This window comes from Colossoma macropomum, unplaced genomic scaffold (genome assembly GCF_904425465.1).
Source record: "Colossoma macropomum unplaced genomic scaffold, Colossoma_macropomum, whole genome shotgun sequence".
In the NCBI taxonomy this organism is placed as follows: Eukaryota; Metazoa; Chordata; class Actinopteri; order Characiformes; family Serrasalmidae; genus Colossoma; species Colossoma macropomum.
Genome location: NW_023494790.1, coordinates 17,808,213 through 17,819,323, shown reverse-complemented (window position 1 = coordinate 17,819,323; position 11,111 = coordinate 17,808,213). Strand labels below are relative to the sequence as shown.

Genomic DNA, 11,111 nt, shown 5'->3' with positions numbered 1-11,111 from the left:
CCCATTTCATCAGCTTCAAAAATTCTTCAAAAAGGACGCCAAGAATGACCTGTTCAGCTTCCGTAGTTGCAATGCTTGTATAACACAACAGAGTGTTCAGTGCTCCACCATTTTCACTCAAATAAATGTTTTGCTAAGTTTGGTCAGCCCTGCTGTTCTGAAATAAAAATGTGAACTCTCAAACATGAGAAATAAAGCATTTAACACATTTAGGTAGATTTCAACAAAACTTTATTTCATTTTTACTGTTTATAAAACCAGCTTTTCGGCTTCGATGCCAACTTAATTGGTTTGGGGGCACATTTGTGTATCTGTTTGTGTTTGTACTTATGTGTTTGCATGTATGTGTGTATCTTAGGTAATGAATGTGTGAGGAAAACTTCTGAATTTGTATGTGTGTTCGTATATGTCAGAGAAATGTGTGTGTGTGTGTGTACTTGTGAGTATACTGGAGTGCTGATAAGGCAACATGCAGTCTTCAATTCCAGATGGCTTCAGAGTGAAGGGTGGGGTGGGACACCGCTGAGTGACAGGCTGAAGAAGGGGATTCAGTTGAAGTGTGAGGCGAATTAACAGGTCAATAGATGGTTAAGACATTCTTCTTATTGGCAAATATCAGCACTTCTTCACATTCTATAAGTAAAACACAGTGCTAGAAACTCATCTGCAAATTGCTACAGAACGAACCATTGCCACACTCCGCAATGGTAGGGCTATTGCTTAATGTTGCAGGCATTTTAAATCTCTGTTATGCTGGCACACCAAATGCACGACATGCATTGCAACAAAAATAAAGACAACAGAGTGGGATAAGTTCTGCTTTCTCTCTTTAACCAGCTCTGTTTTTGTCTTCTTCAGACACAAGTAGAAGAAGCCATTGAAGATATTGCTTCTTTTGAATAAATGACCCTTGCTGATCAACTTTTGCCTCATCATAACTGTACAAGGACAAGCAAAAGAATCAGTGCAAGCCTGTAAGACTGACTGGACAGGTTTATCTTTTCTTTTCCAGGAGATATGTATACAGTGTGAACTTACAGAATTCTCTGAACATTTCACTCCAAGTCTGTTTGTGATCAAGAACACAGTAATTCCAGTTCTGTCACTCATTCTAGGCTAAAGGAATGTAATATATCTAAGGGTACGCACACCCCATTACTGCAAACACTGCAACATCAAAGACAACAATGTTCAAATAAGAAGGTGGCCTAACACGCATCGCCACCTGTCCTAATGGAATGAAATGTATTGACAGGCATCTTCCATCCTTGGTCCAAGCCACAGTCTCAACCTTCTTCTTTCTCTTATTTGTTCAGTGTAACGTATGTGTTTGTGTATATGTATGTGTGTGTACTGAGGTGTTTTAGTGAAGAGGCTGGGGTGACAACACTAGGACAGTAGCATGATGACACCAACACTGGAGCAGTGGGGAGAGGGGAGCGCTAGACACAAAGCAAACAACACGGGCATGAAGGCCTGGGAAAGTCTGTTTCTGTTTTGGTTGTTCCATACTGTCACAAAAATATCTGAAGTGTGGCGTGAGGCGACAGGAGCGGGGTCTCTGAGAGGAGGACAGTCTGAGGACGGAGAGAGGTTCCAGGCTCCGGCCTAATAGCCCTGTTTGAAAGATGCGGAACAGTTATCATTACAGTGAAGCATTTGTGGTGTTAATGTTAACGTTTCCTTGCAATGTAAGAGGTGAATAGTTTGGTAAAAAGTCTCATTTACACAGTTTCCTCTTTGCCCAAATGTAGGAAGCACTCATAGGGCATCTTTGACATGGCTTTATTAATTCAAATGCATTCAGAGATCTGGTCCATTCTTAACCTTAAACTGATATGATTGCTGCCCTTCACCTACTGTGGTGTTTTTATGAGTTGAGGAGTTTTTTGAGTTGAGCACAGCCATTGTTTGGCTTAAACGTGGTTGATTGTGCATTCAGTTTTCTGTTCCCAAATGGAGTTGATCAGCCAAGACAAGTTTTATGTCCCAAGTTTGCTTGTGGCTATTATAGTATCACCATCTCAGCCCTGTAAAATTCCTGGAGACTTTATCAGTGGCTTGGTGTTTTAATTAATTCAGTGGACAGGTAGCTGTGCTCATGATGCAGTCAAAGGAACATGAAGATGTCAGTTCAGTTGTAGTCTCAATTATCGGGTTGCAGTGCTGCCTATTGCCTAAACATGTCGCCAGCAGTGCACCTTTCCCAAGCAGTGGTCTCACCCTTGAGGGTAATCTGAACTAATTAAACCCATTCTTTGATGGTTTGGCTGGATATAAGGAAGCAGTTTAAACTTAATAGGAAATACTAACATACTAACAAGAAAAGGCTTGCGTTCGTGGACATTTTACACCCAGGAATAGAATGAACTAAAAACCTAGACAAATCTAGGGAAATCCTGAATAGGTTAATGTAGCATACAAGTAATGGAAGCTCACATCTCACCAATTAGCATCACATAAACCTTAAACCGCTTCAAGTTCTGTATAGAACCACCTCATGCTTAAATTATTCTTTGCATAGTGAAATGGTTCTTCAGATGGAATATACACAATGAATGTGAAGAACCATTTCACCATGCATAGAATCCAATGAAATGGTTCTATATAGAACTCATCGTTCTGAATAGAACCATTGCCTTTTTTAAAGAACCCTTGAAGAACCATCTTTTTTAGGTGTGTAGGTAAAAGCAGTAGAAACATATTATCCATAATTCTGTCTACTTTTATAGATTGCAATATGCCATACATTGTCAGAAACCACACAACCCAGATGTGGTTTCATGCAAGTGTCTAATAATTTGCTAGTTGTTAGGGTATAAGCTTACTTTACATGTTAGCTACTTTAGCCTCATGTCTTGGCTGATTAACTGCAATCAATAGAAAATTAAGCAAAATGATTCATCTGCAGAAAAATGGCCAAATCTTACCTGCCCACCATCTCCACCCTCCATGCCGCCGTGGGAGAAGTCGGCCTGAGGAGACACATATGCATACATACACACGAGTTACAATGTGCAAGCAGTAGCGACAGAAACAGCTGGACCTGAGTTGACTCTCACTACCCTGCTAAACATCAGCACAGCCTGAAGCTGCATTGACACATGCACTGATGCAGTAGAGCAATGGCATTCTGCCTGAGCAGGGAAGATGTCCTCTGGTCTTAGATGCCATTTTATGACTTAATGGAGGATTAATTATGGTTGGCAGTGGTCAGGGTCTGCTCTCTCTATGTTCAAAGCAGATATATAGTAGTACACTACTAGATCATGCATAATATTGTGTTAATGTTAAACAAATAAAATGACAGGCTAAGGGACACTGTATGACTGAATTTATCCCTTCTCTCTCTCTCTCTCTCTCTCTCTCCCTCTCTCTCTCTCTCTCTCTCTCCCTCTCCCTCTCCCTCTCCCTCTCTCTCTGCAGTGCAGTTAGGTTCTGCTGAGTCACTGGAGGGAAGGGGCGAGGGTGGGCCAGTGCAGACTCTCCCTCCCTCTTCCCTTTTCACACATCTGCATCTCCGTCTATATTCCGACTCCTTCTTCTATGCCCCTGTTAATTTTGATGTTTAAAGTGACATAAAATGTGATTGAGAAGAAGAAGTTTGAATAGGTTACAGTAAATAAGATAAAATGGTCAGACTCTAATGGTGACTGTGATGTAAAGTAATATTAAGCTCTTTCTAATTCAGTTGGCCTTTAACAGTCTTTCAAACCTCTCCACTTCAGTGCAGTACCTTACAATGCAGGCAGGCATGCATATGTTAAATAAAGTGCAGAGATTCAGCGAGGCTCACACATGCTCTATCTCCAGGTAGTAATACATGAGAAAAAAATCTATTATTGTTCAGAAAAATCATCAAGGTCCTAAAAGAACTGGAGAAGAATGGCTTTTGAGACTCTCTGTGTGCCCATCCCACTGTTTTGAAGCCCTGTGTGGATTTGTCAGGTTTGCTACCACATGGGGATCAGCACAGTTTATTTGATCTTCTCTAGTCACTTTGATAGAAGCACAGGCAAAGTATGGTATTTTTAAACATATTATGCTATGAAGCATGATTGGCAGTTAAATAGGTAGGTAAAATGAGAAGCATGAATTAGTATGGCAGTAGATTTCAGCACTAGTTACTTAAAGACCATTAGGCATGCATAAGCCAGAATTATTTAGTAACCAAACATGATGGTTAATGTCATTTTGTACAAAGAAGAAAAAAAACCTAAAAGAGAGCCTATTAAAATGAACTTGCATTGACACATTTACTCTATCTACTTGAGCCCATACAATACCCTTCTGTGATTATGACTGGGTTTCTTATACACTGCATGGTAGCGTTTTACATGCTATGCATTCAGAGACCATACACTTATTCCTCCCCACCCAAACCCATTTCTTAAGGCACCTCATATACAGACTCGTCCTGTTAGCAGCATGGTAGTAAAGTCATGGAAAGACAGACAGAACAGGTTAGACACACAAAACCTCTCTCTATAAGCCAGAATGCAAACACTGAATGGGAGGATGAATGAATAAAACTAGTTTATGAGCTTCAAAGAATTTTGAGAAGATGCCAAGTTGGCTACTCACTTTCAATCATGGGCCCACATTTATCAAGCTTCTCAGAGTAAGAGCACTGATCTAAGATCAGGCCTCATCAGGTAATGGAATTTCATTCAGAGTTATATAAAAAGCAAAAGATCAGTATCAGTACCCTAAGAAGTTTGATAAGTATGGGCCATAGTAAGCAACACTGGATTTCAATCAGTCTGAACTTCTTGACAGGTAATACAAACCTCCAAATGTGATTAAGTTCAGGAGACTGCAGAGTGCTGATCGATTTAGGCCAGTGGTTCTCAACTTTGGTCCTGGAGTATATTTTGGTGTTTTCTCTGCTCTAACACCTAACTGCCCAGCCCTTCTTGAAGTTGGTGTGCAGGAAAAACTGGTAAATGTGCAGGACCAGGTTTGAGAAGCACAGCTTTAAATAGAATAACAAGCTCTGTTTGAAGCAGACACATCAACGGGGAAGGCAATGAAATCCATTTAAGGAAAGAGTGACATCTGCTGGCAGGGATAAGAAAAGCACCTTGGTTAAGCTTTTAAACAGCTAGTTGTTTGTTCCTGGGCCCTCACTTCAATTCCTCATACATGCATAATGTACATATTAGTGTCATAGTAGTTCTTGAATATTTTATAGTAGTCCCTGAATAATGAAGTTTTATGATCAATAGCTGAATAAAAAGTTTGCAGTTTAAAGCATTAAGGAACGTGAGCACTTACCGGATTGACCAGGCCAGTTGACGCAGCCACATTCTCTACTCCCTCCACCGTCTTCTGGCCCAGGTCATTAGCACTTGCCACCGTTGCATCACCCACTATGTTTGCCTGGTCTGTGGTCCTGTTCGTCACTGTAATAGACAAGAGGATCGTTCATTGTCTCTCATTCTTATTATAGCCCTATTAGGAAACAAAGCAGCATACACCAGTGTGGCTATTCACAAAAAAACTAGCATATGTTGTGTTTTAGATGCTGGTATACTTGATAAAAACCATCAAATTTTGTGGCAGTTTTTTCCCTTACCTGTGTTGACACCTGATACAACTCCCTCCATTGTCTTATTGCCTGCAACATCAAAGAAAACAAATATAGCCTCAGTCTTTTTTATGTAATCCAGAAAAGTGGTAAACTCTGAGGTAAATTCAATGGCACTGTAATATCCTTGTTCTATTTCTGGTAAAATACCTTCAGCTCTTTAAAAGGATTTAAATAGAGGCCTACATGAAATAAGCTACCAGATAGGACTGTTTTGATTGTGTCAGATTACTCTCCTGCAGTGTTGTGGTGGGAGAGATAGCAATCTAATATCACCACAATCACTGACAAACATAACAGTGTTCTTCATGCCGCTGACACTGCACACCACTCAGGCAGTTTGATTTCCCTTAATAGATGCTTTACCACTTATGTCACATCTATCCAGCGAGAATGGCTGAACTAAATGGACCCTTAACAGCACTGATGCGCTGCTCTTTTTCTCACTGTCCCTGGACCTGTTTTTAGATGCTCGCCTGCTGATTAAATGGTAGTTATATAACCGGCTGTAGGGAGCACGAGAAAGAGGGAGTGAGGAGAGAAGAGGAGAGGGAGGGGGGAAGAGTGAGAGAGAGAGAGAGAGAGAGAGAAGGATGAAATGAGAAAGCTGAAATAAAATGGAGAGATAGAGAACTGCCTAAAGGGAGGATATACTACCAAATCCAGACCCAGTAAGATTAGGTAATGGCTTAGTAAGCCATCTTACTATACTATGTGTTTATGTACAGTGGAGTTGCATGTGACATAAAAGATAGTGTTTTAGGAATGGAACTGTTTCTGCTCTGAGGTTTGTTGCTGTTTTTTTTCCTTTTTAAAAATAAGATTTATTAAGAAGCCAGCATATCAAAATCAACACCAATATAAATCAATGTAACACGCAAATAAAAAATACATTACAAATGACGATGATTCAAAATATAAACATCACAAAACAGTAAAAGAGTCAAATGAGTCCATGGGTCAGTATCTCTGGAAAAAATTATATCTTGGCAAGGAAGAGCACTTCATATGTATTCCATGTACCTAACATCTCATTATGAGACTATAATAACATAAAAAGATTTTTCAACCTATTTTTAATTGTTTATTATTATCTTTAAATGTGTATTACTATCGTATATAAAATATTATCATATTTTGAACATATACCTTGAAAAATATCTGTAAATACATTTTTACTTGATAAGATCACTTTACATGTGATCTTATGATAATATCTTATATTATATATCATACTGTTGGTCTCATAATGAGAAATATAAGATATATTGTCTACATTTAAGATGCCAAGATATATTTTTCTCTCTCCATCTCTATGTCTCTCTCTCAGTGGCATCCGCGTGACTTGGCCTGGCCGAGTGGGGCTGCGTGACTAGCGTCTGCTTGTCTGCATCTTCTGCACTTTCTATTCCTGCTCTCTCTTTATGACTGCAGCAGACTCGTCCCAGCTAGCACTTAGCCAAGAACGCCTGGCAAATTTTGGCACCTCTTATGCAATGGCCCATATGGGACTGCATTCTGTAAGCAAGTTTGTTCTTGCTTTCCATATGTCTGAGAATTAAATGGGCCAAGATGCAGCTGTTTAATAATAAAGCCCTGTGCCATTTGCACTGGGCTGTGCCAGAGGCTCTGACGTCATATCACCCTGTTCAGAGACGTCCTCCTACTGAAGCAGTGCTGGTGTCTGCAGAGCTATAAATTTTAATCTTTAAGTACCTTCAAACTGCCCTACTTCAACGCTAACTCACACATCATCCAGGACTAAAGGCTATAATTAGCCCTCAAAACCAACTACATAGGGCGGTATGGTGGCACAGCAAGAAGGACCTGGGTTTGATTCCCCAGCTAAACGACTCTGGTCCTTTCTGTATGGAGTTTGCATGTTCTCCCCGTGTCTACATGGGTGTCCTCTCACAGTCCAGGCTAATTGGACATACTAAATTGCCTCTAGGTGTGAATGTGTCCCCTGTGAATGTGTGCCCTGTAATGGCGACCTGTCCACCGTGTTTGCTGCCTACCAGTGAGCGCTGGGATAGACTCCAGCACCCCCCGCGACCCAGAAGGATAAGCAGCTTAGATGATGAATGAATGAGTGAACTAACTATATATGTAAGTAATATGTATATCAGTAAGTTTATGCTATTTTTTTGTCATTTCAAGTGAGAAAAGATTCTTTGCATCAGAATTAGCTACTGACACATTTTAATCTTGGCAGACATAAAATAAATACAAATACACAATCAATACAATACAACAGCTAACAGTAGTGACACTGGTTACTCTGTAGTGTAGCAGAAAGGAGCAATTCTGCTTTTGCAACAGTCAAACTGTGTAATGGCTTCATGCTCTGTTGCCCAGTCTCCCATATGGGAGCACTCTGAAGCCTCCTGATAGCACTCCACAAGCGTAAGAACAGAAACACACAAGCGCAACCTTTCAAGAGATGACCTTGGTCAGAGGAGTGGTGCAGTGTGGGAAAGGAAGCAGAACATGCAGTCCTCTGCAGCAGCGTTTGGATGGTAGGAGGCGATGCAGGCTGGTGAGCAGGTTAGATTGGATTAGCTCAGCTCATTATGGTGGGGTTATAGATGAGAACATTACATCATAGATTTAGAGCTGATAACCTACACTGATAGAAGTGATGCATTGAATTTACTGGATTCAAATGTGTGCATTATCTTCACATGAACAAAGAAAGTAAACTGAAAGACAATAGCTGTCTTGATGTAGCGTATCATCACTATCTTTTAAAACCGTATGTCTTCATTTCTACATATCTACATCTTATGAGAAAAGCAGCAGCCTTTTGTATGAACATTTCACAATGAATGAACCTGTGGAAATGGTCCAAAATAACTTGGAACAAAATCGTCTTACTTTACTTACGCTGAAAGCTAGGAATGCTTTTTTCCCCTCTCCTTTTGTACAGCAATGATATCATATCAATATAGAAATGAGTCACACATTTGAGGTGAGGAAATTCAATCACTATTTCTCAATATGCAGTTACATGAAGCTTACTATGTCTTTTGTGTGTGTGTGTGTGTGTGTGTGTGTGGGTCAGTTCACTCTGTAATCAGATTTATCATTGCAGCAGCAAAGGAACCTTAATGAAGGTGCAGATATCCTTGGCATCACTCTTCTGCTCTGTTTTTATGAAATTTTCTCTTCTTTTTACTTTTTTCTCTCTTCCATCTGTTCATCGCTGTGCTGATGAGTGTGTGTCCATAGTCACAGGCCAGCAAGCCTATGACATAACACGCAGTACAGCACCTCTCATCCAAACAGTCTCTAGATTTCTCTCTCTCTCTCTCTCTCTCTCTCTCTCTCTCTCTCTCTCTCTCTCTCTCTCTCTCTCTCTCTCTCTCTCTCTCTCTCTCTCTCTTTCTCTCTCAGTGGTGGAGAAAGGGGTGGGGGAAATTCGTCATCTTGCACAAGCAAGCAAATCCTGCCGCAACAGCACACACACACACGTGGTGGTGACGTTGGGGAGGGGGTGAGGGGGGGCGGTGCAGAGAGTGATGATTGCTGCAGTGCTCAGCTGATCCTTACTTGTCAACTCACCCCCCATCACCCTCCCTTTCACACTCGAGCTGCACTGCACAGAGCAATAATAAAAAGCATATTATAGCCCTACAATTCATAACTAATTGAAACACTATACACATTTCTTTCATTTTTTTCTGATTCCAATATGTCCCTCCTGGAGTACAGTACTGATTGCCAGTATAGAACAAATGAATGCTTTTCAAGCATTATTTTTCAGATTTTAACCTTTGGACTGGTGCAGTCACTGCATAGCTACCCTTTCTTTAGTATATCGAATATTTTCACATGTCCAGTCTTTATAGCCATCTTGAGTAAGGACGCAAAAGAAACAAGAAACCCTGCACCTAAGCAGATGAATTTTAATATTTAAAAACGTCATGTTCTGCGTAGCACGAGCGATGCTGCACTATAAATGCATTTCTTAGATTGTGACTTTTACCAATTTGCTTCTGAGACTCCATCCTGTTTTTTACTCCCTCCCTCCATCTCTCCCTACCACACCCCTGCACTGTCTCTGCAGCACAGTCATCTAACCTACATTTTCCTACCAGCCTGCACATACAAATATGCAATATACAAATTTGCTTTGTCAGCGTCCCCAGCTGGGACCCCTGTGGGACCCCTAGTCTTACACACATGCACATATGCGCTGGAAATATAAAGCCATCGATCACATCCACTTTAACTCCACATGCGCAGTCTCTTGAGGTTTATTTTATATATTTATTTTTTTACATAATCAGCTGATTATTGCTGCTGTCTGCACCACACTGCATTATCCTTCAACGGGACATTGTACTGTCCCAGAACAGAAACCACCCCCCCTTACTCATTTCAACACTTACCCACATACATGACCCCCTCTTTGGTCTTCAGAGCCGCCTCCTCCACTCCAGCCTTGGTCTTCTCAGCAGCGGCCACCACTCCCTCCTTGGCCATGGAAAATCCCTTCATTAGTACATCCATCCTGGATGCTGCGTGCGGAGCAGATGCTGGACACTGGTCAGGATGGAGTAGACAGAGTGTGGCGGGTTCTCTGTGTGAATATGTGTGCGTGTGTGTAGTCGCGTGTGTGTGTAAGTGTGTAAATAGAGTCTCAGCGAGGGAGGATGAGAACGAGAGAGAGGGGATAACGCAGGCAGGCAGAAAGACTCTGAGGCACCTTTGATGAACAGAACGGTGGACTGAGCGTGCAAGAAAAAGACTGAGTGAGTGAGAGAGAGAGAGAGAGAGAGAGAGAAGCAGCTGCAGCAGGACAGGATGCAGTGAGACAGAACCTGCTGGATGCTGCAGCGCATTTAAGTCCTGCACACACACACACACACACGCACACCCCCATCTCCCCCCATCTCCCCCAACCCACTCATTCTCAGCCTCACACACACACTCAGAAGTGCCACAAGGGCTCATTATATATTTAATGCATAATTGATTGGAGCTTTAAGAGCTCAGTTTTCATCACTGCCATTGTCACTCAGAACAATAAAAGAAAACTAACTAAATAGATATAAATTAATAAATTAATTAATTAACAACTGCAATTTTGTCAGTGGTGCTGCTTGTTGAATTTGTGCTCAATGTACTGTAAAGAGACAATAAAAATGCCCCTCTAGCAGCTGTAAAATACCCGCCTTTACACGTTGGTGACTGCACAGTGCAGTGAGCTTTGGGCTTAACATGATTGAACCTATGACCTGATATTTCATCAAGTCTCTATCAATATTCTACTGAGCTTATTTTATATACTTCTGAAACTCAACACTATTTATAAACACAATATTAATGAGTTCTAAATGTCCAGGATGATAAAATACAGCCATGTCCTAAAGCACAGGATCACAAAAACAAAGCCAGCGAAAAAAAGCTGAATCACTCCCTCTTTTCCTCAGAAAAGGATATGACTACACAGCAAGAATCCTTATCTAGTGTGTGTGCAAATTTCTGGCTGTGGACGGCAAAAACGCACATCTTA

At 41.1% G+C, this 11,111-nt stretch overlaps 1 protein-coding gene across 2 annotated transcripts; it reads right to left on the bottom strand.

Annotated features, from left to right (window-relative positions):
- Window positions 1–214: 214 nt before the first annotated feature.
- sncgb (synuclein, gamma b (breast cancer-specific protein 1)) lies at window positions 215–10,428 on the bottom strand. Of its 2 annotated transcripts, XM_036572400.1 has the most exons (6): window positions 9,985–10,428; window positions 5,579–5,620; window positions 5,278–5,405; window positions 4,400–4,417; window positions 2,931–2,975; window positions 215–1,617 (listed from the first exon to the last, which is right to left on the bottom strand). In XM_036572400.1, exons 1-6 carry the CDS (start codon window positions 10,103–10,105, stop codon window positions 1,609–1,611), a joined length of 363 nt encoding a protein of 120 aa, XP_036428293.1. In that variant the 5' UTR covers window positions 10,106–10,428; the 3' UTR covers window positions 215–1,608. The 2 variants fall into 2 exon arrangements, with proteins under 2 accessions (XP_036428293.1, XP_036428294.1); XM_036572401.1 differs by lacking the exon at window positions 4,400–4,417 and having other exon boundaries at window positions 9,985–10,424.
- Between the last annotated feature and the right edge of the window lie 683 nt (window positions 10,429–11,111).